Source organism: Poecilia reticulata, linkage group LG1, assembly GCF_000633615.1.
Source record: "Poecilia reticulata strain Guanapo linkage group LG1, Guppy_female_1.0+MT, whole genome shotgun sequence".
Classification (NCBI taxonomy): Eukaryota; Metazoa; Chordata; class Actinopteri; order Cyprinodontiformes; family Poeciliidae; genus Poecilia; species Poecilia reticulata.
Genome location: NC_024331.1, coordinates 26,448,134 through 26,474,605, shown reverse-complemented (window position 1 = coordinate 26,474,605; position 26,472 = coordinate 26,448,134). Strand labels below are relative to the sequence as shown.

At 37.6% G+C, this 26,472-nt stretch overlaps 2 protein-coding genes across 3 annotated transcripts in view; both read left to right on the top strand.

Moving 5' to 3' along the window:
* Positions 1-209: 209 nt before the first annotated feature.
* xpo1a (exportin 1 (CRM1 homolog, yeast) a) lies at positions 210-14,608 on the top strand. The gene is made up of 25 exons (XM_008418059.2): positions 210-881; positions 1,464-1,597; positions 1,773-1,874; positions 2,274-2,346; positions 2,471-2,532; positions 2,632-2,676; positions 2,764-2,945; positions 3,312-3,360; positions 3,454-3,573; positions 3,664-3,792; positions 3,876-4,034; positions 4,700-4,882; positions 5,051-5,189; positions 5,637-5,818; positions 5,903-6,059; positions 6,989-7,152; positions 7,237-7,371; positions 7,456-7,639; positions 7,733-7,839; positions 8,830-9,024; positions 9,112-9,280; positions 10,399-10,533; positions 10,710-10,869; positions 12,444-12,540; positions 13,707-14,608. Exons 2-25 carry the CDS (start codon positions 1,472-1,474, stop codon positions 13,851-13,853), a joined length of 3,201 nt encoding a protein of 1,066 aa, XP_008416281.1. The 5' UTR covers positions 210-881; positions 1,464-1,471; the 3' UTR covers positions 13,854-14,608.
* A 354-nt stretch (positions 14,609-14,962) lies between these two features.
* Positions 14,963-26,472, top strand: part of usp34 (ubiquitin specific peptidase 34) — a 65,726-nt gene continuing 54,216 nt past the window's right edge. The window contains exons 1-4 of one of the 2 annotated variants that reach the window (XM_008418049.2): positions 14,963-15,325; positions 23,752-23,842; positions 24,536-25,082; positions 25,899-25,949. In XM_008418049.2, coding sequence (XP_008416271.1) covers positions 15,283-15,325; positions 23,752-23,842; positions 24,536-25,082; positions 25,899-25,949 — 732 coding nt within the window. In that variant the 5' untranslated portion in view covers positions 14,963-15,282. The remainder of the gene's footprint in view (positions 15,326-23,751; positions 23,843-24,535; positions 25,083-25,898; positions 25,950-26,472) is intronic. The other variant, XM_017306118.1, reaches the window with a different exon arrangement.

Genomic DNA, 26,472 nt, shown 5'->3' with positions numbered 1-26,472 from the left:
TACTAAATTTAACTCTGAAGTTGATGGTTTCCTAATAGTTTTTTAAATTTAAATGTATCACATGTAGAGCAGTGCACTAGCAAATCTCCGCTTCTTGGCAAGCTCTTGCTCATGTCGCACCATATAAAGAATTTACGAGCGACAGATGAACAACTCCGCCCCGTGTGACGCACAGTGTGACGTTAATAGCAAAGAAACCAATCGGGTGGTTAGTGGGCGGGAGCATGATCCAAATTTTACGCGGCGCGCGGTGGGCCGAAAGACCGAGAATGAATAGCCCGGTCTCAACCGGTTCTAACCGGTCTGCAGTTGGAAGCATGAGCTTAGAGGAAGAGCACTTTTCCACGACCTAAAACATCTCTGCTGTCGTACAATGTGCAAATTGGAAAAGAAATAAAATTAGACTATTTCACTTCGTGATTATGACTCGGAATATCGCTCCAACTGTGACTCCGTGAAATTGTTGATGTTAGCTTAGCTCAACGATTTATTAGCCAGCAGACCTAAATCATCAATGACTTTTCCATTAGCAGGGGTATTAGCTGTTACAGTCGGATGTAGTTGCCGATAGCTGAAAAGAGGCTTCTTCTTCATAGTGACTGAGGAAAAGAAAGATTGTGCTCTACTGGTAGTTTTAAAGTAAGTCGAAGGATACTGCGGAAAGCCATTTTTAGTTAGGCGTTGGTTGCTTTTTGTCATCTACGGAAGCTAGCGTTAGCCTTTAGCTAGCAAGTGCTAGCTGCAGTGTAGCATCAGTGGTTGCAATGAGATAACGCTACATACTTTTCAACGTATTAAGGCGCTTAGCATTCCGGGCTCCAGCTACAAGATCATTCAGTAACATTACACAAGATTTACGACAAGTGGACTGCACATACCAGGTAAGTAAATCCCGAGCATCGTCCAGCTAAATAGTTAAGTTCGCGTGGGCTAATATTAGCATCCCCGAGTTTCATAATAAAACTTTTTGACTTATTTCTTGTTATGCTGCGATAAATAGAAAAGTCAAAGAAATGCGGCTAGAGTTTAAGCGAACCTTTTTCCTGGTTAAACTATTTTTATTCTATAAAGCACGTCTATGCTTCGGGTTATCGTAGACACTTTTCTGTGTTCCTGTGCTGCCAGACGGGGGCGTCGTTTCCCATTAGGCCATTTAATCATTTGACTGTCAAATATCGCTACTTTAGGCACTCAACCCACAAAGTGCTACAACATTTACCTTTTCGTCTCTCTTACACTTCATTGTGTTTGTTTTTGGATTGCAACATGTCTTTTTAAGACTTGAGAAGGAATATTGAGTTGATCTCTTCCTCCTCCTCCAAGTTTTATATATATACACATACACATTTTATTCTAAATTCTGCTTGTAAATATAGATACATGTATTATGATTTGTCTTATGGCACTATGAAGTTGAGGTTTTGCCAGTCTTTATCTAAACTAGATTTTCCTAAACGCCACAGGAAGCTCTATGCCAGCTGAAATGACCATGTTGGCCGATCATCCAGCCAGACAACTGCTGGACTTCAATCAGAAACTGGACATCAACCTGTTGGACAGTGTTGTCAACTCTATGTACCATGACATCGGTAATCAGGTGAGGGACATTTTCTTCTGTCAGCGTTACCTTTGTGTGGGAGGAATAACAAGGTTCTTATGCAGACTTGGACAATACTTTTTTTTTTCACAGAATTTGATGTGGTAATTAAACAACCAGAGCTGATTACTGCATTTCTGATCTAATATTAATCATTTTTTTTTGTTTTGTGTAGCAAAGAGTGGCTCAAGAAGTGCTAACAAACCTGAAGGACCATCCTGATGCGTGGACGAGGGTTGATACCATTCTGGAATTCTCTCAAAATATGAAGACTAAAGTATGAACTTAACATATTTGGATTTTGTAAAGGGGATATTTACAATAATATGTTTAATTTTTTTCCTGTCTGGTGTTAAAATGGAAGGCTATTCTCCAGTACTCTTTCCATGCTAATTTCAGTGTTTTACTGGTTTATATCTGCATTTTTATGTTTGTTGGTTTTGTGGAATGTGCCCTTCAAGAGCCTGATTTCCTCAGTTCTTTGTATTTCATAACAATGGCTCAAGATTATCTATTCATTGTAAAAGGGGGGAAAAAAAACAAAAGGTGGAAATTGTGTGCAGATTTTACTTTCTGAGCATTTTAGATAATGAAAATCTGCTTTGTGTTACTTCCTTTGTTCACTGGATCTCATGGTTTTAGACCTGGTTTAAAGTCCTATCTCTGTTTTCCTCAGTACTATGCACTGCAGATTCTGGAGGCGGTCATCAAAACACGCTGGAAGATTCTTCCAAGAAATCAGTGTGAAGGTAAATTTTACTTCTGGTGTTGCATAAGGGGCTTGACCACCTCTGGTGTTTGTTTAGATCTCCAACACAAGTCATGTCTGCATTTGTTTGGTGAGCATCTGCTAATAAAATGTGACTTTTCCAGGAATCAAAAAGTATGTTGTTGGGTTGATTATCAAGACTTCCTCTGACCCTGCAAACATGGAGGTAAAGTTGTTGTCATAGTGAAATCTTTAACTTTCACACACAAAACATGTCAGTCTTTCTCTCATTATTAATTCTGCAATTTTGATATTTGTTTTGCAGAAAGAAGGGGTGTATATTTCAAAGCTCAACATGATTCTCGTGCAGGTAATCATTTCAAATCTATGGACAGACACGCTAACTGACAAGCGTAGAATATTGATGGCCGTCGACTCTTTGTTTTGGTCTATTTAGATCTTGAAACAAGAATGGCCCAAACACTGGCCCACCTTCATCAGCGATATTGTTGGTGCCAGTCGGACCAGCGAGAGCCTCTGTCAGAACAACATGATCATCCTGAAGCTCCTCAGTGAAGAAGTGTTCGACTTCTCCAGTGGCCAGATGACACAAGTGAAGGCCAAACACCTCAAAGACAGGTTACTGATTAAAATCATTTAAAGCGGGGAGTCCTTTAAAGACTTTAACTAATTGGTTCAGAAAAAAAAGATGAAAAAATGCTTAGGCTTGAAAACTGCATTTCAAAAACCTGCAGTTCGTCTAATAGATAACGACAAAATGTCAATCTGCATGTTTATTTAATCAATAATCCTCGTTGAATTTTGTAGAGTCATTTATTGTGTTTAGTCATTTATAGTCTTAAAGATTAAATTGTATTGTCAAATTTTGGCTGATTACTTATTAAACTATTGTTTGGATAACATCAGTATTATTGATTGCAAGGTCAAGTCTTTATCTTATTAATCCTACTGTCACTAATGATGCTTTTTCCTCTCATTTTTTAGCATGTGCAACGAGTTTTCTCAAATATTCCAGCTGTGCCAGTTTGTAATGGTAAGACTCAAAAGTCTGGAGACTTCTCAGTATTTTTATTTTAGTTTTTTTCAGAATAATCACTGATTGTTCCTCTGTTGTTTTTCTGTGAAGGAAAACTCCCAAAATGCACCTCTGGTCCACGCCACTCTGGAGACTCTCCTGCGTTTTTTAAATTGGATTCCTTTAGGATACATATTTGAGACCAAACTCATCAGTACTCTGGTCTACAAGGTAAACAAGCAAACAAGAATGAGGAAATTCAACGTTCCCCTGGTCAGATGATGTGTCTCAGTTTGACCTTTTCCTTCGTTGCTCCTTCAGTTCCTGAACGTTCCCATGTTTCGCAACGTGACGCTGAAATGTCTGACGGAGATTGCTGGAGTGAGCGTCAATCAGTACGAAGAGCAGTTTGTCAACCTGTTCACCCTCACCATGAGCCAGCTCAAACAGGTTAGCGCCAGTTTTACCATGTTGCAGTTCACTGATTGGTTGTTTTACAACCAAAGTGAAACCCGGTTTCTTTGCTTGCCCAGATGCTGCCGCTGAATACTAACATCAAAGTGGCGTATGCCAACGGAAAAGACGACGAGCAGAATTTCATCCAGAACCTGAGTCTGTTTCTCTGCACGTTCCTCAAAGAACACGGGCAGCTGATCGAGAAACGACCCAACCTGCGTGAGACGCTCATGGAGGTAGAAACGCCGAACCCTCTCTGTTCTTAAAAGAAACTAGATTTTTTCATCTCCCTCCCCCTGGTTTTATTTGAATTAAAAACATAATTAAAATATGTTTTTAGCTCAAGGGTACGATTCACATTCGTTTTGCTATATTGTGGTTAAGAGAAATCTCCCTCAGCTACATGGAGACTAACCTTCAGACTACAGTTTTTATTTCTTTATTTTTTTAAGTTTTGTTGCTCTTTTGCTCCAGATTTTGTTACCTGAACCAAAGCAACGCATTTCCCCAGTGGATAAAACTAAAACTAGGGCTGCACAATATATTACAAATATATCTTTACAATATCAGTATGCACATTATTCATATCGCAAAGGACTGTTTGGAGGGCAGTAGTTGTTGGGAAATATATGTTAAGAGTTTCTTATGTTGTAATGTTTATGCTAAAAGCTCACAGCGGATATAAATGACATGACAAAAATGCTAAAATTCACACAGAGTAAGAAGAAAACTGGCATATTTTACCTGATTGTAATGTTTACACATATTGTGCAGCCATACTTAGAAAAAATAAATGCCAGCAAACCCTACAAAGGCTTTTTGTTTTTGCTGCTTGACTATCCAAAGAGATTAAAGATTAAATCTCTGTTAATTTCTTCCTCAAACTCTTTCTGTTCTCCAGGCCCTGCACTACATGCTGTTGGTGTCGGAGGTGGAGGAGACGGAGATCTTTAAGATCTGCCTTGAGTACTGGAACCACTTGGCAGCAGAACTGTACAGAGAAAGCCCGTTCTCCACCTCAAGTACTCCTCTGCTGTCTGACGTTCCTCCTCGAAGACATCTCTACCTGCCTGTGCTGTCCCAGGTGAGCTTAATCTTATTACTCTGACGACAAATCATGTTTGAGAAGCATTAAATCCTATTTTATACATGCATTTGTTGTACAGATGCATGTATTAAACAGCTCATTGAGCCTCTTGAATGAGTCGAAGGTGGTCACAGATTGCTGACGTCGGTCCGTTTCCTCCTGCAGGTGCGTTTGCTGATGGTGAGCCGCATGGCCAAACCAGAGGAGGTGCTGGTGGTGGAGAATGACCAGGGCGAGGTGGTCAGAGAGTTCATGAAGGACACAGACGCCATCAATTTGTACAAGAACATGAGAGAAACTCTTGGTGAGTAGTTAGACATTTGTTGGTCAAAACTGTGTTGCTGCTTTTCATCTTAGCCGTGTTATTGTAGCTATCTACATATCTACACTTTCTAGTATGCAAGAAAGTGCCTTTTTGATTTTTTTTTGTTTGTTGCTGCCATATTTTTTCACCGTCACTTAGGGCTGCTGAGTTTTATTATATTTACAACAAAATATGTGTGCAGAATTAGAGTGTCCATGGTTTAAGTCTTAAATTAAGGCCTTGAAATGTCTGTCATCAAAAAATAAACTAATTTTTAATGTTTCACATTTATAATTTTTTCAGTCATAAATTTCATTCACAGTGACTTAAAAAAGGTCTTAAAAAAGCCTCAATTGCTGAAACCTGCAGAAACCTTGAATCAAGTCTGCATCCTGTCACACCGTGTTGCTGTTGTATTTATTTCTCCCTGTGTCTGAACCCCTGCAGTATATCTGACACATCTGGACTACGCAGACACTGAGCGAATCATGACAGAGAAGCTCCACAACCAGGTGAACGGCACCGAGTGGTCATGGAGGAACCTGAACATGCTCTGCTGGGCCATCGGCTCTATAAGCGGGGCGATGCATGAGGAGGACGAAAAGAGGTTCCTGGTCACTGTCATTAAGGTGGGATGCAGGGAAGAAACTCTGTTTAGTAGTAACTACATAATGTTGTCACCAGTTGTTGACAGTATTTGTAACTCTGTGCAGGACCTGCTTGGCTTATGTGAGCAGAAAAGGGGTAAAGATAATAAGGCTATAATAGCGTCAAACATCATGTACATCGTGGGTCAGTATCCCCGTTTCCTGCGAGCTCACTGGAAGTTCCTCAAGACTGTCGTCAACAAGCTGTTTGAGTTCATGCACGGTGAGTCAAAATGGCGTTTCATACCAATCTGTATATTTATTGTTAGATTTTAAAAGCATCCATGATCATGCTGGCTTAAATAAGATGTGATTTTCCTATTAACCTAAAAGTTATTGTTTGTGATGCGTAAAGACTCATAATACTTAAAAAAAATGTGTAGATCTTTATTTTTCACCACCAAAAAATGGAGGTCGCCAATTTTTTCTTTCACCTGTGCAATGCATGCTGGGCCGATGATGAGATTATAGTGGACTAGGGCTTATAAACAAAAAAAGAAGTCAAGGTTGTGAAGGCGGAGGCCTGCAAAATGTCAAAGTTTTTATGTGCCGTGATAAACAAGACGTGATCAGCTTGTGATCTACTGCTTTAATGTATTAGCATGAGCTAATGCCATTAGCATGAGCTAACAAAAATCAAAACAATTGGAAAGATTATAAATGAATATTTTTAAGTGACATTGTAGCATCGTTAAGCCTTTGTAATTCTTCGTTCTAATATGTTTGAGAAAATATTTTGATCCTGATTCTAACTTTAAACGGCTCGAGTTAGAAACTGGAGCTTCCTGTGGGATTAGCGTTTCCAAGCAGCAGCCACACAAACAGCAGCTTCTTTGGTTGAATCTCTTTTCTTCCTCAGTTTGGTCTTCATCTTTATTCCCCCTCATCATTTCTGCGTTGCCTTGTATTTCAGTATTGTATTGTATTTCAGTATTTCAGCAATTTAAAGTGCTTAACAAGTACAAATTTACTTATTTTTAAAAATATTTATAAAAACTAAGCAGCCTACAGTGTTTATACATATTTAAACGTTTTTTGAATAATCTTACTGTTGCGACTAATTGTGGATCCCTTTAAAGCATGAAGAGAACATTGTTGCATCTGCGTGATTTAACATTTGAATAATTTTTTTTTTTTACTCTCTCGCTGCAGAGACTCATGATGGCGTCCAGGATATGGCTTGTGACACGTTCATCAAGATCGCTCAGAAGTGCCGCCGCCATTTTGTTCAGGTGCAGGTGGGCGAGGTGATGCCCTTCATCGACGAGATCCTCAGCAACATCAACACAATCATCTGCGACCTGCAGCCTCAGCAGGTCAGTCTAAAGTATTTTACACCATCAGTGTGACTAAAAACATACAGGAACATCGAGCTAAACCGTCCTTTGCGTTGTCTGCAGGTTCACACGTTTTATGAGGCTGTGGGTTACATGATCGGCGCTCAGACGGACCAGGCGGTTCAGGAGCTTCTGATAGAGAAGTACATGCTGCTCCCGAACCAGGTTTGGGACAGCATAATCCAGCAAGCCACCAAGGTGAGGACAACATCAGGAAATTGCTTTTATTAAGGGTTCTGTGTCACAGTGTGTGCTGCGTCTAAAATCTGGATTCTGCTGCAGAATGTGGACATTCTGAAGGATGCAGAGACGGTGCGCCAGCTCGGCAGCATCTTGAAGACCAACGTCCGGGCCTGTAAAGCTGTCGGACATCCCTTTGTCGTCCAGCTGGGTCGAATCTATCTGGACATGCTCAACGTCTACAAATGTCTGAGTGAAAACATTTCCTCGGCCGTCCAGACCAATGGTCAGCTGACTAACCTTTGTTCTCATATTTTTGGTATTTATATTTGATAATGGTGATTCATTCAAACTGTTTGTTTTTCTCACATCTGTGTAGGCGAGATGGTGACAAAGCAGCCGTTGATAAGGAGCATGAGGACAGTAAAGAGGGAGACGCTCAAGCTGATTTCAGGCTGGGTCAGTCGCTCCAGTGACCCTCAGATGGTGAGGCTGCCCTTTGTTTTTTTTTATCAGTTTTTTTTTCCTTTCTTACAACACAGTTTATAGAGAGAGGCTTTGTTCTAAATGTTGAACCCAACATTTTGTTTCTGTCTAAGAACACGGAGCCTATTGGAAAACCAAAACTATTTTAACAACAAAAAATAGTGTAAAAACCCTACAAAATGTAAATTTTATGTATTTAGAAAACTACGATTTTAAACAAGATGGACCTGTTTTGTTGTTTAAAAAACCCTCCAAATTGGTTTGACACAAATGCTTCTGGTTTTACAGCCATTTAAACACACCTGATGAGATTTGCTAAAGGTTTGTTAAAAGTGCTTTATCACTAATAAACCAGACATGGTAACGGTTATAACAGTGCTTATACTGGATAAACATATTTTGGTGTCTTATCTTTACACAGGTACCAAAAGTTTGCATGTAGAGCTGTTAGCTATGGAGTTATTCTTGATTTATTTGATTATATTTTCATATAGAAGTTACTTCTAAAACCCATGTGGGACTTAAAGTCAAAGCAGATATCTTTAGCTTCATTGAAAATTTAAACTTCTGCCCATTTAGGATGTAAATGGTTTCTTAAAAAGCTAAAATACATTTCTATTCTTGGGAAGAAATGTTTTCTTCTATTGGAAATATTCATATCTTGCAAGTCTCCTGTATTCTGGTTTTGGTTATAATGGGGAACAGCCCTGAATGTCACCCTGCAATGCATTCTGGGAGTTCTGTATCTGTCCCGCAGTGTTTAAATGAGGTTTTAAGACTTTTTTTTTTTTGGTTTTCTCCCTGACGACATTTCACCTGCGCTTCTCTTTAAGTTGCAATACAAATCAGTAACAGATTATTTACTCTGTTTAATCTGAAAGATTGAAATAATGCAATATTTCACAGTAAAATAGACAAGTGTTATACATAAATAGATGAATCAGGAATTGAACTGAAAACAGTAAAGATGTTTGTTGGTCTGTGGTTAAGGTGGGAGAGAACTTTGTGCCCCCCCTGCTGGAGGCCGTGCTCATCGATTACCAGAGGAACGTCCCGGCTGCAAGAGAGCCTGAAGTCCTCAGCACCATGGCAACTATAGTCAACAAGTTGGGAGTTCACATCACCAGCGAGATCCCGAAGATCTTCGATGCAGTCTTTGAGTGCACTTTAAACATGATCAACAAGGTCTGCAGAGGATTAATGCTCTGAGCTCAGTGCTGCTTGAAGCTGTGCTGACCTCTGCTCTGCTCTGGTTTTCTCCTTTGCTCTCAGGACTTTGAAGAATTCCCGGAGCACCGAACTCATTTCTTCTACCTGCTCCAAGCTGCCACCTCCCAGTGCTTCCCCGCCTTTCTGGCCATTGCTCCAGCCCAGTTCAAACTGATTCTGGACTCCATCATCTGGGCTTTCAAGCACACCATGAGGAACGTGGCTGACACAGGTAGGCCTGTCGCAATGAATTATCCTGGACGATAAATTCTCCCAAATGTTGAGATAGATGATAAAATTGTCGTTTTGAGACCATTTTCAAGTAGTATAATGGTAAAGGCATGATAATGCAATAACACAGTCTCAAAGATCAATAAACTTTAAAATTTGAATGGATATTTAACACTAAAACATATTAGATATCCAAACTAAATAAAAACAAATACAATTATTTATAAAGTCTCTGTAAACATAACTGTTGTTCGAAATGAGAGCTATTTGAAAGCAAAACACCAGAGTGAAGACTTGTCATTCAGTTCTTAGTAGAAAAGAGGAAAAAATGAAAATTATTGGGTTCGTTTTAATTTATCAGGCAATTGATTATAATATTACAACAGGCCGAGACACATGTTGGCTGTGGAATCCGCTGGATTAACTTTAGCTGCCACATAAACTAGAGCTGAATGAAACGGGGGTGTCCAAACTGTTTATAAAAATTAAACACACTGGAATCACTTTTTTTTTTTTATAACCTGCATAACGATAAAGTAAAAGTGCAATGTTGTAATCAATAAAATGCAGTCTTTATTTTTTTTGGCTTAAACGCCAGCGGTTTTTGCGTACTTGAATTGTAAAAAAAAAAAAAAAAAAAAAAGTTTGCTTGGTAAATTGTTTTGATGCACCAAAATCTGTTTTTGATTAAGTCACTATGTAAATCTGGTCCTATTTACTAAAACAAGTACTTGATGTTTTACCTTAACGTTTTTGTGAGGAGATTTTGACTTGACCTCAATAATTTTGCCCTAATTAAAAATAAAAATCTCCATCTGGATCAACCACCTGAACAGGTTGGATCCATTTATTTGAGTTGCAGTCAGAGGTCACAGAAAATTAGTCCCAAGGAAAAAAAACACCTCCTCTGCTTTGGATACCCCTGAAATAAACTGCAGACGACTTAACGATAACCCATCTCGGTTATTGCTTTTCTGTTTATTATTCTGTCATATTCATCTGTAAATGATGATTTACAGAAATGACAACCTGCAGTTGTCATTTTTAGTGTTGGATTTTTGTTGTTCTCAGATGAATGTCTGCTGTTAAAGCTTTGTTTGTTTGTTTGATGGCCTCCAGGCCTGCAGATCCTCTACACGCTCCTGCAGAACGTTTCTGCAGAAGAGGCAGCAGCACAGAGCTTCTACCAGACCTACTTCTGTGATATCTTACAGCACATCTTTTCTGTGGTCACTGATACGTCACACACTGCAGGTAAACGAGGCTGACCTTGACGTATGTTGCTACGCTTTCTGATGGTTGTCAATCGAAAGTTTTCCTCATTAAGATTTGATTACTTGTATAAACCTATTACCCGGTTCACTCAGGATAAGATGACATGTTTTCATTTGTATTTCTATAACTGATGAGCTGCTTCTTTCTGTCTGTAGGTCTGACCATGCATGCCACCATCTTGGCCTACATGTTTAACTTGGTGGAAGAAGGAAAAGTCAGTGTTGCTCTGAGCACCACCAACCCCACCAACAACCAGCTGCATGTTCAGGAATACATCGCCAACCTGCTCAAGATGGCCTTCCCTCATTTACAAGAGTAAGGAACCAAATAATCACAACTCTGCTGCACATGCTGGTTGGTGTCTGACCATTAGGATGTGAAATAAACACGGTTAGACTGGGAAAAGGAAATTAAATTATATTTTCATTCAGAAGGTACCAGCTCTTCTGGAATCAATTAGGCGACATGATGATGGATATTTTTTTTCTTCTGCATTCTATAGCAATAAATTGGAAAATTCACCTTAAGTTTGTTTTGTATACAGTCACAGTGATGACAAATGTCAATTTAGAATTGCACATACAGGTCTAGAAAAAATTGAGACCACTTAAAATTGAGTTTCTCTTTCTCCAGGTTCATGTTTGAGTAAAATGAACATTGTTCTTTTATTCTACGAACTACTGACATGTAATTCCAAGCAAATGAGAAATGGTCAAAATAACAAAGATGCAGAGCTTTCAGACCTCAAATAATGCAAATAAAACATGTTCATATTCATTTAGAAACAACAACACTAATGTTTTAACTTAAGTTCAGAAGTCAGTGTTTGGAAAAACCAGGAGGTTTTCAATGGGGTTCAGTGCAGTGGGCTCTTGATGTATCCAGATCTGTTATATTTTAAAGAGCCTCAATGAAAACGTGTTAAAGCGTTCTCACCTTTTTGATGCAGAAAAATGGTTGACTGGTCAACTACAATGTTTCACCCTGGAAAACAACTCAAATAGTCCAAATAGTTTGGATGCATGTTTTTCTTTCTTACAGAAAGTTTATGTCTTAGAGGAGAGAGAGAAGTTCATGTTTGGTCTGTTTGTTTTGCTTCTGTCTTTTTACACTTCAATGTGTGTTTGTATAAAAAAAAAAAGATGAAAAACTTCAGATATGTCACAAACAAGATATTAGGACATGTAAAAACCATACACAAACTTTATATTGTAGCAGAAAGACTTTCAGTATTCAAGATGTCACATGAATGGATTAGTAATGATACTTTTACGTGGGAAAATAAATATTTCCCATGTTCCCTAGTGGACTATGTAAGCTTCAGTACATCTAATGATTTGTAATTTGTGACGCCTGACTCTAATTCAGAGGTGGGCAAACTTGGTCCTCGAGGGCCGGTGTCCTGCAACTCTTAGATGTCTCCCTGGTCCAACACACATGAATCCAATAACCTCAGTGCAGTCAGGTTCTCCAGAGTCCTGCTAACGACCTCATTATTTGACCCAGGTGTGTTGAAGTAGAGATACATCTAAAAGTTGCAGGAGACCGGCCCTCCAGGCCTGGAGTTGCCCACCCCTGCTCTAATTACTCTTTTGAATTGACTGTGCTTTTCAAGTCATCATAAATCTCTTGTATTGCTCACATTTTCTGTTAAATTATCTTTTTTCTTTCTTTCAAGTTAACATAAAAGTTTGGCTTTTGATACAAGTATTGGAAATAAAAAAGTTCTCTTTTCTAATTCTTGATGGACTGCACCGCTGAATGCATTCTTTACTGTGATAGGATAGTTTTTAGTAGATTTACTTGGATAAAATGTCAGATAAACTTGTTGTTTTGTTCCTTTTGGAAATGTTTTTCCACTTGAACCTGATGAAATGTTGTGTGTGCAGTGCCCAGGTGAAGGTGTTTGTAACCGGTCTGTTCAGCCTGAACCAGGACATCCCAGCCTTCAAGGAGCACCTAAGGGACTTCCTTGTGCAGATCAAGGTCAGTGAAAGCTGCGTCTGGCAAAAGTATTTATACCCTTGGAACATTTTTTGTTAGTTTTTTCTCTCTTGTTAAAGCTAAAAAAATATATATATATTTTATTGGGGTTTAATGTGATTACTTAGCCACAATTTCCTCTTGAGCCGTCAAAATCATTTTATCCTGTCACTTTACCCAGATATCTTTTTAGTTTTAAGCAGTGGAGAAATATTAAACTGCTGCTGTGAAGGTGACTCGGTAGTTGCTAGGTAACCACACTCAGCAGGTTGCTAGGTAACCAGAGTCAGCAAGGTAGTTGATTCCACCAACTTTGCTTAACTTTTTTATTATTATTTCAAACATTACATAGAGGATATTTAACATAGTGACTATAATAAAGTTAAAAAATAACCGCAGACATTGATAATATTAGTATTAAGGTCTTAAAATCTACAAAGTAGACTAAATAAAGCAAGAAAAAAAACAAAAGCTAAATAAATTCAAAGATAAATGGGTAAAATAAAACTGTGTGTACCTTTTAGTCTACACAAATATGATTTTCTTAAAGTGTCAAAAATACTTTTAAGATTATGGTTGAGAGGTGGAGCAGATGAAGCTTTTCCTCTGCCTACATCTCCCAGAATGCCGAGCGGTTCTGGATCATTCAGTGAAATTATTGAAAATTGAGACAATATGTTCTATTATTAATCCATCTGTCACAATATATGTTTGACTTATTCACTTTTTAGGTTCAGTTTTGCATATAGATTTTATTAAAAGCTTTACAGTTTTAAAGCCAAACTCTGTACATTTTATGTTTTTTTTGATGCATTAAAACCTAAATCGTAGCTCTGGAATACTAAACTAAAAGCGTTAAATGTAGTGGATTTCTGTTTAGTTGAATGTGTGAAAATGAAAACGACTATAAATTCCATCAGCATTATAACTAACTCAAAACCAGTTTCAGACCAATTCTTTTTGGGTTTAGATTATCTACTGAAATATGCTAAATAGTCTGATATTGTACTCTTTAGAAGCAAAACACTATTAATATAGTTATCTAGTGGCAAGTTATAACTAAAATCCAGCAAAATAAAATAATGTACTGGATTCCAGTAGCCTGCTCTTCAGATCTAGCAGCTGGATTTGAGCGGTTCTGATCATCTTCGTCTCTGGTGGTCCAACAGGAGTTTGCTGGTGAGGACACGACGGACCTGTTCCTGGAGGAGCGGGAATCGGCTCTTCGCCAAGCCCAGGAGGAGAAACACAAGCTGCAGATGTCTGTGCCTGGCATTCTGAACCCCCATGAGCTGCCAGAGGAAATGTGCGACTAATTCACCTGCAGCGTAAAAAGAACAAGCTCAGAGGCGCGAGGATGCTTCTTCATGAATGATTTTCTTTTCAAGTGTTTTGAAGTATTTGAAATTGTTTGGAAAGAGAATTTGGGCCGATAGGAAGAACCCTGGCACTCGGTTGTTTGTCGACCAAATCAATGTTTATATGTAAATGAGAATCGCCGTCAGTTTTGGTATGTTTTTCTTTTTCCTTTACCATCTTATTTTATACAAAGGTTTTTGTGTGTAACATGCCATCTTCTGTTAATCTGTTATTAAAGCTTTGATTGGCAACACGGTTCTTTTACATCTGCTTGAAGTTTCAAAAATTAAAGGTTAGTTTTAATCCCTCAACTCGATAGATTCAACTCCTGCTCTTTGTTAATATGTAAAATATAATGTTAAAACATTTGCCTTGTTAATGTGAAAGATTGCTTGGTTTCAAAAGTGCTTTGTGCACTGAATAGAATGAATGTGATGCTCAAGGATAGCTCAGTCCTTCCTTGTTTTTTTGTCGGTGTGATTATTTTTATTTTTTGTTTCTTGCTTTTTTGTCCTTAAACGGGTTGGAGCTCTGCTTCTGCTACTGGGTGTAACTGAAGGTTGTGTGCAGATCATCCTGTTTGTAAACCTTTCCAAGTACAATATAAAGTTGGCTATTTTTACAAAACAACTGTATGCCCATTCTTCAAATTATAATGTATTTTTGAACCATCCAGTGCCTTGAGATTACAATAAAAAGCAGCTTGATCAAGTTTTAACATTGCAGAATTTTACAAAAGACAAATTAAGTTTTCTTTTTGTATATTTGGGTCAATGAGAACCAAACATATATACCCCCATTCAATTGATTTCTTGTGTACTGTAGTTTATATATTTTTATTTGAATTGGATATTTTTGTTTGCTCATAAATGAAGTTGATTAAATATGAGGAAAAAACTTTTTTTTTTTTTTAATTTAAAACCCTTTTTTAAAATAAAGTTAATAAAAAATTAGGAAAAATATACCAACGATGTCCTTGAGATCGCCTGACAAAGAACGGTTAAGTTTAAGAAATATCGCGAGACCGCCGAACCAAAAACGAACCGACGAAGATAGCACGGAAACTCCCGAACTTCCTACATGCTGTATCGACCCCCCTCCCCTCCTTTTTCAACATGGCTGCAGAGTCTTCTCCCAACTAACGCTCAGATTGGTGACTGTGTCGGTTTCTACCTTTCAGTGCCTCTTACCTTTTCGGTGTTCATCATCTTCACTCGGATGCAAAGCACGTCCTCCGCCCCGCTGTTTGATTTCATTGAGTGGAGTAACCTTCACCAATCACTCCCTGCACTGGGCCTCTTTTTTTTTTTTATCTCCAAAACAACTAACAACAGTTTTCAGTGCAATGGTTTGAGTAAGCACAGTCAGTTGCCCTCTTCATGAACAATGTGTGAAAACTGCGCCGAGCTGGTGGAGGTTTTAAATGAATGTAAGTAGGAATCATTTTGTTTGTATTTTGCTGACTGAACTAGCTGGATGATATTAGCATTGTTAGCATGGTGGCTAGCTAAATATAACTTTGTTTTCTCGATTAGCTTGCCTTCCTATGCATGCATATTAACCACATCGACCTCAGTGTTGTGTCATCCTGTGGACATATTTTATAGTGGCTGACACTCGTGTTTTCACATCGGTCTGTCTCGGTTTGCTATGAATACCTTGAAGCCTTTCTTCCTTCCAAAATTGCAGTTAGTTTGGGGCCTGTCTGTCAAACACCACCCTAAAAAACAAGCTCGTAAATACTCTGGAATCACCATGTGTGTGACATTATAGTAAACACTTCAGTGTTGTTGTCCCCTACGAACAAAGGTGAATTTAAGTGATATAAATATTGTTAGAGGACGGATTTACGAGTTAGCAAGCTGAGTTAGCAGCTTGAGCTAGCGAGCAGGCTGACTTTGTTTGATGTGTTTGTCAGGTCAGTCTGCTAGCTGTCCACTCCGCTGCCACCCATTGTTTTACGGACTGATGAGGTTGTTGTTCGGAACGGCATTAGATCTTTATAAAATGTTATTGCACCAACAGCTACTGACAATCAGACGTAAACAAACATTGCTTGCGTTTGTTTCGGAGAGTCCGTGAAATGTTCTTGGAGCTAACGGCGACTAAGCTAGCCAAGAAATTTAACGGCTGCAATAAGGCGCAGACTTTAGTCATAAACACGTCGGTAATCCTCTGTAATTTGCACAAAAATGTTTACTTAGTTCTTCTTTTATATTATAGTTTTATTTCTTGACCGTTATACCTTTGTTTTTTTGGGACAACTTTGTTAGTTTATCCCATCCCAGATCTGGCTAATGTTAATTTAAGTCATGAATACATAATACCTTTTAATGCTGACATGTAACTACCCGGTTTTTGCGCTTTAGGTATCATCAGCCATTTTTTTAACTTGCATAATGGTTTTGGAAACCGGTTCATATCATGAACTGGTTGACATTTTGGGATTTTCCTGTCTGTGATGGAGGCTATTGTGTCTGCTGGTAGTGATTTAGGGAAATGTTCTCCCAGAGGCTCCTGTTTATTAAACCTGACTATGGAGAATTTAGTTCAGTTAATTTATATAGCAACAATTCATAACAAGTCATCTCTAGGCACTTTGCAAAAAGGTGATTTCAGTTCAATTATACACACATTCCAGTTGATCTTACTTACCAGAAAGTTCATTTCCATATTCAAATCAGTTTAAAAAAGTTTTCTGTCTAGGTAAATTCTGTTTCTATCGCTGAGTATTTCAATTGCAATTTGGATTTTCCATATTTTTATGGTTGTTTTCTTTCTTTTCAGTCATCAGAATGTCCCCAACACTCTCTGTAACAGGGCATCAAATGCAGGGAACAGAGAAATATATTATTTGCAGACATGACACTTACAGTACAATGATTTACCCATTATTACATCAAAGCAGTTCTTTGCTACTGTGATGTTATACTCTTGTATATTGTGATGATTGCACCAGCTCTTAAGTGTTACAGAGGAGATAATAAAGTTGCAGCTGCATTATAATAAATAAGTAAGTAAACACAGTAGTTTCAAGTTTGGAGTTACAAATGAACCAGCACATTTTTAAATATTCTTTATAAACCATAGTGAATAATACAATAAAAGTGATTTTTGACACTTTCCTGTTCCAACACACCAGACTCAAATGAATGGTTCTTGCAAAATTGCTGACAAACCAAGGAGGTAATTCAGCTTTTATATTCAGGTGTGTCGGCGGAAAGATTCATTTAAATGCCTCTACGTGTGTGTGTGTGTGTGTGTGTGTGTGTGTGTGTGTGTGTGTGTGTGTGTGTGTGTGTGTGTGTGTGTGTGTGTGTGTGTGTGTGTGTGTGTGTGTGTGTGTGTGTGTGTGTGAGAGAGAGAGAGAGAGTGATATTCATATAGCAAAGGACTGTTTGGATTGTAACACATCTGGGCTAATATATTCCAGGTATATAGTTGAGTTTTGCATGCTGATGTAGCATTTAGCCTGTTGAACATAGTTTCACAGCAGTGGATGTTCACTCTACACACAGATGATGTTGCTAAAAATGCTAAATGTCACGGAGTGATGGAGGCACTAACAGGAGAGGAAATAAATATTCACTCTGCAATATGTCAGTTACAACATTGTCGAATATTGAGCAATTCTTGCTAGTATCATAAGAATTGTGATAAATGCTGATTGATTAATGTTTGCTTATCTCTAAAACTAATAGTATAGAGCATCAATAAATATCTGGATATTTGAAAATACTATGTAATTAATGTACACTGTTAAGCAGTGTCGTTGTGTTTATTGTGCCTTTCATGCACTGAATTAGTTCATTTAATGCTGAGCAGATAATATTTTTAGAATAGTAGTTGATTTTGTGTGTTTCTGACTGCATGCAGTGAGAGTTATTGTTCCACAAAGACACTGATAACAGTCAGAGCTGCTGTTTCTAACCTGCAGAAGGCAAATCTGAGCTTATTTCAACTTCAGATTATCTGTTAAGTAGTTTTTGGAGCTTAGATAGAAACTTGGCTTTTACTCTGTTTTATTTTGGTGGTTATATTAGGCTGTAAACCGGTGTAGAGTTTACAAACAAAAAATATACAATGGTTTATAGGTATTAGTAGAGGGTGTGGTAGACTTTGTTTTTAGCTTTTAAAGGTTTTGTTGGGTCTAGTGGCCTTTATTTGACAGCCAGACAGGAAATCGGGTTGAGAGAGAGAAAGGGAAGACATCTGCCAAAGGTCATTGGGCCGGGACTCAAACCCGCGACTGCCGAGTTGAGGACTAAGGGCTCTGTAAATGGGTCACATGTTTCACTTTTTTGACTGATCAAGTCAAAAAAATTTCTTTCTATTTTACCCAAAATGACATATTCAGTCAGCTGTATTTAATTTCTATTCATTTCAATTAATATTCAACCAAAACAAGCCGAACAGAAAATCCACATCTTGCATTCATACATAAAATAATCAATTTCTAAGATGGTTAATTGTAGCTGCAGCCCCAGTTCGTTCTGTATTATTAGTCAGGATGGAACAAAAGATTCACATCAGTACTGATTGACTCTTTGCCACCTTGTTGGTCTGTAAATGCAAATCTCCTCTGAATGTTTCGGCTTATTAAACAGCAGATTTTACTACATCACACGGAGAAACGGCGTAAAATAACTGGAGCAACAGAACGGAGGTTGTTTCAAAGTGGGGTGCCGTCAGCTGCGACCGCTCTGTCAACAAGACTGGCAGCTCCATATGCTGTGTCTGAAGGTGACCTGTGACCTTAGGTCTGCAGCAGCAGCAGCAGCAGCATGCGTTTGTGAGAAATGGAGCAGGAGAATCCAGTTTAACAACATGCAGGATTGTTTTATGAAGATTTGCATGTGACTGTCACTTCCCAACTTCACAACCGCCAATCTAAGTAACCTGCATAAATATTGTGATTAATATCCGTTTCATTGGAACCAGCTTTCATACATCAGTGTGTTTAAGTGAGAGATAATCTGATGGATTTACTCTCACAGTCTGTAAACAATGCTAACACAAAGCTTTGGAGATGTAAATCCAGCTTTAACGTGAAATAAAAGTGAAACTTTTCTCACTTGGCGCCTCACATGAGCCAATCAGGCTTTCTGTGTCAGAGCACAAAACTAAACTGGATTTCTGCTAAAAAATGAGCAGGTTCTGGTTTACAAATCACTTCTCTTGAATCGGTTTAGTTGATTTTGTGAAATGAATGGGTTAGAGAGGGCGTGTAAGCAGTGCAGCTGCTGTATTTCTAAATCTTGCTTGAGTTTGTTCTGACTTATTCAGGACTCTTTGTGGTTCAAGAAGCTGGAGCAGAAGTTGAATGTGCTTTATTTGCACTCATACGTTCAGGATTCACAATGTGGATGTAGTACACATGACGAATATACATCACTTTAACATTGTGCATAAATATGTGTGTCGTTCGCCAGATTTTATGTTTTCATCTTGATTAGAGATGAATCACTCTGATATCAATCTCTATTGGCAACAATGTTGGAAAATATCTAAATCGGTTATCTAGACGTGCCTGATCCATAAGGGCAGATCTATTCAGTCTAATTCTATGCTTTGAGCTCTGAGCGGTGTAATGTTTATTATTTTACATATTTATAATTCCTAATTGCACTTTCTGAACTATTTAAAAGATTTGTTGCAGTTTTTATTTATACACGTTTGATCAACATAGTCAACCGATTGTTTTTATCAGTTTTATTTATTTGTTTTACATCGACTGTTTTACTCCCAGTTGCACTGACTTAACGAATTAAAGTTGTTTTTAAATGTTTGACCAATTTGGTGTATTTAGGTAAAAAAAAGAAAGTAACCTTTTAAGTCAATTCAGCTCTGTTTTCCTGTATTGGATCGGTATCGGCCGATTCTAAAGCCAACATATCGGTATCAGAAGTGAAAAAGTGGATCGGTGCATCTCTAATTGTGACCAATAAAAAGCTCCGTCAGTTTTTTTCATTGATAGAAAAGATAAAAAACATTTTCATTGTTGACCTCAAAATTTATTCCAACTCCAGAAATGTCACTAAAATGAGGTTTAATTTGCTCCCGAAGCTTTTCACAAATCATTCCTTAAAGACATCCATGCAGAGAGTTGAGGCTTTTTCTGTCTTAATCTTTTTTCCCCCGTTTTCAACGTGCAGTTTGAAGATGACGTCAGAACATTCTTCACTGGCAAATGGAGCCAATTTTTATCAGTGCAAACTGTTTGGATGTTTCTTTTCTACCTGAAACGAGGTAGAAACAATTAAAAAGTTCCAGTACTTTTTAATTGCATTTTTTTATTGCAGTATTGGTTTTTCATGTCCAATGTTTCACAACATTTGGACAAAAACATATAATTACTTCAGGGAAACAAGTCTTGGAAAACTGTTCATGCTCAATGAACTTGTCTAGGGCCAAGACTCTGATGCATTTATCTTGATTAATTAATTAAATAGCTAAAAATTAGAATATGTTAAAACATTTTAATTAATTTTATAATTTTTTTCTTTGTACATTACATTTTACGGATGTTTTTAAGTTTGCCTTTAAATCTGATGAACAAACAACATTCACAAATAGCTTCACATGGTTTCAATAGTTTTTATAAAATTACATCGTGTATTAATAAACTTTTTATTTCCAATTATTAATAGGTAATCCAAAAAAAAACAAAAAAACGGATCAGCCCTACACTGTATTGATAAGTCAAGCAGAAAGGGCTGAACTTTTCAAATGTTGACGTCAGAAGTGTGTTTCAGGCTTAAAGAATGCCGTTTTATTTCATTTCAGCCAATAAAATGTGTAATTTAAAAAGGATTCTGTTTATTTGCATCTTTTAATGTATTTCCAGCAAGTTTTCCCCCAGCCTGGCAGGCCACCAGGCTTTACTTGTGCCCCCACCAGGCTAAGCATTGTGCTCTGTTTATTTAAGTCTTTTTAAAATGTTTGCGTTTTTTAAGACTTTATAGTTGGTGTTCAGATATTAATCCTCCAATCTTTCAGTAGCACATAATTATCTAGTGATCAAATTTCCTGTGAACTTTAAACATTTTTTAACTCAAAAACACGACTGGCAGCTGGATGAATGACTGTCCTGCCACCCAACCACCAGGCTTGGCGAGTTTTCTGGGGGAAACCTTGTCTAATGTTACTTAAAAAAAAAAAGCTTAAGTGAAAAATGAGCAGAATTAATTGTCCTAGACTAAATACATTCCAGCTGAACGGCATCTACTGTGGTTTCACTAACACTTAAACATCTCAGGATGTGAATATTTAAGATGCCTTTATTGAGATCTGTAATTTCTGTGTGTATCCCTCCACTCCGTGCAACACCTGTCAGCCCGCTCCGGGAACTCCTCATGGAGGGCTTGAAATTCCTGAGCAGCATGTGTCGCGGTCCGTACGACGAGCTTCTCTTCTCACTTGGAGCTGGAAACGATCCCGCCTGTGGGACCAGAGTGCCGGGCCGAGCCCTGCTGGTTCTGTTTCACGTTGGGAGACTTTGGTGGCAAATTGAGGACGATGATTCAGGGAGGTCACTTGACTCCGTCAGGATGGGTGGGAGCTTTGTGGCGCTGCATGGAGGCCAGAACAATGACTGTAATATGAGAAGCAAGCCACTCTGCTGCCATTAAAAGCCTTTGGTATGACTAGAGCTGGATTTTTAGATAAAACTTTATTTGAAGGGGGCTGAATAAGACTGACATGATACTGTCATAAACATGACATAACATGTCATGAACATGAATAAGCCTTCATGAATATTTATGACTGTTGTCATAAAGCGTCATTCTGTAAATTATGACACTTTTAATACAAAGTTGACATTATTCAAAATGTCTTTGTTATGACAACTTGACATTAACCAATAAATTGTTACTGTTTAAACTTTACCTTTACTAACATAAAGTTACCTAATTTTTAAAGTGCAATCAGTAATACTTTTCTGACAAATTTATATCAGTAATGATTTATTGGTTAATGTCAAGTTGTCATAACAAAGACATTTTGAATAATGTCAACTTTGTATTAAAAGTGTCATAATTTACCGAATGACGCTTTATGACAACAGTCATAAATGTTCATAAAGGCTTATTCATGTTCATGACAGGTGTTATGTCATGTATATGACAGTGTCATGTCAGTCTTATTCACCCCCTTCAAATAAAGTGTTACCGATATATATATATATATATATATATATATATTATTTTTTTTTTTTTTTGATGGACAAGAACGTATAAAGATGAACAAAGAGTTCACGTTTTCATCTATGTATTTATTACAATTAGGCCTGTCGCAATAACCAATAAATCAATTAAATGCATGATGAATTAAAATGAGCTCAAATGTTTATTTATGTGTGATTTATTGTTTTTCTCTTTCTACCAAAAACGGGGCGATAAAAGTTTTCAGTCTGGTGTTTTGGTCTCAACTAATCCGTTTTTTTTTAAGGACAGTTTTGTTTAGAGAGATTTATTAATTCATGTTATTTATTGTTTTTGTTCATTTAATTTATATATTCAAAGATGTCTTCCAGTTGCAGTGTTACATTTTCATTTAAAGTTTGTTAATCTTTGAGCATGTGTTCTTGCACAGTTATGCCACTACCGTTAGTTATCATTTATTGCAATAACTCCTGGGACAATTTATCGTCCAGCTAAGTTAGTTATTCTGACTGGCCTAATAATAACAGCTAAAAATGAGTTTGCAGCAGATGTTGTCGTGAAGTTATTCCCCTCTGCCTGTTAAGTTTAACCAAATTTACAGCTCACTACTCTAAACAGGGTAGTGCATTAGATGCAGGTCAAAGATTTCTGGGCTGTAAGGAAAAAATGTTGAACGTTATCTAAAAATCTCCACATCTGGCAGAAGAAAGGGATGCCTGGAAGTGACATTAGTAAGAGATTTTATCTGTTCTGTGAAGGACTCGGATGTTTAGAGAACATTGGTGAGCAAAACGGCCAAGAGACACAGCGGACGGATCAGGGGAAAAGTTGTATAAAAGTTTAAATTAGATTTGGGTTATAATAATATTTAGAATGAGTAATGATGCAGAAATCACAGTGTTAGGGTCGTTTTTCAATCTTGTACTCTGTCTTTGACCTTCTGATGTCGATATTTAGCAACTCAAGTCAACAAACATTTTGTAAATATGTCACACTGGTCAACAGCCAAAAAACTGTCTGGGTTTTTTTTTCAACTGTTTTAGGGTAACTTTGATGAGCTGAATCCAAAAATCACATTGTTTTTTCACAGTCATGTCAACTTCCTGAATTACGGAAGCAACACGAGCATCAAAATGCATGACTTGTTCTCACATATGGAACTGATAATGTCACAAAAATGTCATCAATTTAGTCGGAAGATCGGATTTCTCTAAATCAGATTAGAATAAAAACCTGACCTGATTTAGAAAGATGGATCTTATCTTTGGATTTAGCTGTGCAAAATATTTCCAAAAATATTTTTCCTAACCCAGTGTTATTTTTAATTATTTTAGATCTCTGTCCTCACTGATATAATCCGTTTTGGAGCCTTGCAGCAGTATTTCTGTGTAATGGGTAAAAATATTTTATTTATTAAAAATTTCACTTTTTAATAAAAGTGATGCTGTCATAACACGCTGCACACTGCTCTGTCTATGGCGTTTTTCTTTTATTGGCACTGCAGCATGTAGATGGTTAAAAAAAACTGAATATAATGTTTACATTTATGTGACTCTTGGGAGGACAGCAAGCTTTATTTTTATTTTGTTTTGGGGTGTTTTCATTGAAAGTAAAAAAAAAAAAAACTAAAACAAGTGTTTTGTTTTTTTTAAGGTTTTCCATTCAGTTGTGGTTTGTGTTTCTTCCTCAGTATCTGATGCAGACGGCAGTGAAGGAGGCTTCCAGCTGAAGAAGGAACATGCATTGCGAGTGCTGGGCTACATCAGCTCCTGGTCTCAGAGGTCAGTCTTCTTCCAGCTGGATGAATCCCATCGATTCTGCAGGGAGACTAACATGAAAAAAGGAACAAAAAAGTGAAAAGAATGTATTTTTTTAGGATGTTTTCTCTAAATAGAATAAATGTTATAAATAGGAGCAAATCCCGTGTAACAGACACATTCTGCTTATCAAAATAAAAGCACTTCCTGTTCATTTGAGTGACCTCCCCCATTGCTCTGCATGTCTGTTAACTTTTAAAGACATGCAGTGTTTCCTAAAAATATGCCTGTTAAAAAAAATCTGAGAAGTGTGCAGTTTGTATATTTATACTGAGATTGATGAAAATGCCCAGCATCACTAACTGTAGCTGCAATCGGGCATCTTTGATAGATGGATAGATAAAATCTTTATTTCAGACTCAAGGTCCAACCAAAAAACCAAAATAAGAACCAACCGGATATTCATATCCACAATCATGCAAAAATAAGATTAGTTTAATAACAAACGACTGTTCCAGTGTCTCCACAGCTGGAAGATTGTTTCCTTGTATGTTGTTCTCTGACTTCATTTGCAAACACTTTTTTATATTAAACAGCTAAATTTTAGTGCTCTAAAAGAGTGAAGATGAATTGGATTACTTTCTGGCCATCCTGGTACCAGTCAAAATGAAAAAATAATTCTTTTGTGCTTTTCTTCTTCTTCTGTGTTGTTTCCAGGCAATGTCTGTGCTGCTTCAAGGAGTACAAGCACTTGGAGGTTTTTAATCAGCTGGTCTACGCCCTCATAAACCTGGTCATCACTCAGATCAACAGCCTGAGAAACCAGCTTTGCAGCGCCCAGAACCTCACGCACAAAGGGGCTGGGACCGAAGAGGGCAGGCCCGACTGGGCCGCCGGCGAGTCTGCACCCGGCTCGCTCCCCCAGCCGGCCTCCCCCGGCGAGGACGAACCCGTCAATGTGGAAAGGGACTCTGCTGAAGAGGACGCCAACACACCCGACCCAAACCAGAAGAAGACTCAGAGCCACGAGCAGGACAAAACCCGGCCAGATGGAGCCCAAGCGAACCCGCTGGGACCTCTGGAGGGTGGCAGCGAGTCTGGGAATGGGGAGAACTCTGCTGGAGGCGGAGGCGACAACCTGGATCCCTTCAGCTCTTGGACCACAGAGGAGAAAGAGAAACTGCTGCTGTGTGCGGCCAAGATTTTTCAGATCCAGTTCCCTCTCTACACGGCCTACAAACATAACACGCACCCCACCATAGAGGTGAGAACAAATCCTAAACACAAAGCGTGTTGGGATTTAATCCCTGATATTCTTCAGTTTACATGTAACTAACCCAAACCAAGCGTCAAAGTGTGGGAAGAAAACGTTAAAGGAGTTAGTGAGCATTTTGCTTTTAATTTGGCCTCTCCAGATGAACACTGAATGTATTTTGTAATGTAGCTTAATTTTACCATGTTTTCCTTAAAAAAACTCAACATGAAAACACCAAACACTGACACAGTCATTGCTTCAAATTAAACACATTTTCTGATCATTAGGAAGTCAGCACAGGCTTTTACTTTTTGCAGGTTTTTTATGTTTCATATATTTTGGTGCTGAGCATTTTTAAAAGGAAAATGAAAATGCAGATTTAAATCCCTTTAATCCTAAAAGGAAGAGATTCTTAGTTTTGCGCATATTGTTTGAGTTCTTAAATAAAAAAATATCTTGAACAACTCACTATGTTCAAAGCGTGGGAAAAAAGTAGCGGCTTATAGTCCGAAAAATACTGTATTTTCTTTGATGCTCTAAGCGTATTGTGATTTGTGTGCATTTATATTTAAAAAATGTTTTTCTTCTGGTGACTGCTTATAAATTGTTTTGTAGTTACACATTTGTTTGACCAAATAAATAAAAAAAAAATCTTCTGTAATATTGCTATTAAGGTACTTAAAACGTTTAATGTACCATCATTTTTCGGCAGTATCGCCCAGGTCACGTAAAGGAGTTTTTAAGATAATTTTTGGTATTTGCCATTCATGTTTTATTAACCTGCTGTTGCCATTCTTGTTTTTTCTTTTTTATTATTATTTCCAGGACATATCTGCTCATGAAAGCAACATCCTGGGCTCCTTCTGCGACATGAATGTAAGAACCTTTGTTACTTTTTCTTCCTCAAATTATATTATTACACCTCTTAGTTAGTTCTTCACAAATTACTTTAACCTCATTAAAACATAATTGATGGAAACTTTTGAAATCAATCAATCAATCAATGAAATTTTATTTGTATAGCACATTTCAGCAGCAAGGCATTTCAAAGTGCTTTACATAATTAAAATAAAAACAGCATGTGACAGTGAATAAACAGTTAATAAGACAAAGAGAATTTATTTATTTATTTTTTTAAAGAAAAAGAAAAAATGTTAAAAAAGATAAAAACATTAAAACCCGCATCCCTTGTAGGATTTCAGTTAAACGTCTCACACCTCAGAGTTTTAGTTAAGATGTCATTTAACAAGGATTCTCACACCCCTAGATAAGAGAAATAAAAACAAGTTAATAACTAGATGAAAAGTAAAGATAAAAACATTAAAAACATCGAAGAAGTAAGGGCAGTTTGTGCTTTGTTCTGCTTGTGATTTATACATATATATGTCTTTGCATGTTA

Bases quoted from the DNA above. Each gene is read 5' to 3' on its own strand.
- xpo1a (XM_008418059.2), top strand. From the start codon at position 1,472: ATGCCAGCTGAAATGACCATGTTGGCCGATCATCCAGCCAGACAACTG. The intron at 2,533-2,631 runs GTAAAGTTGTTG...TTTGTTTTGCAG, and splicing joins CTGACCCTGCAAACATGGAG to AAAGAAGGGGTGTATATTTC. The intron at 4,035-4,699 runs GTAGAAACGCCG...TCTGTTCTCCAG, and splicing joins TGCGTGAGACGCTCATGGAG to GCCCTGCACTACATGCTGTT.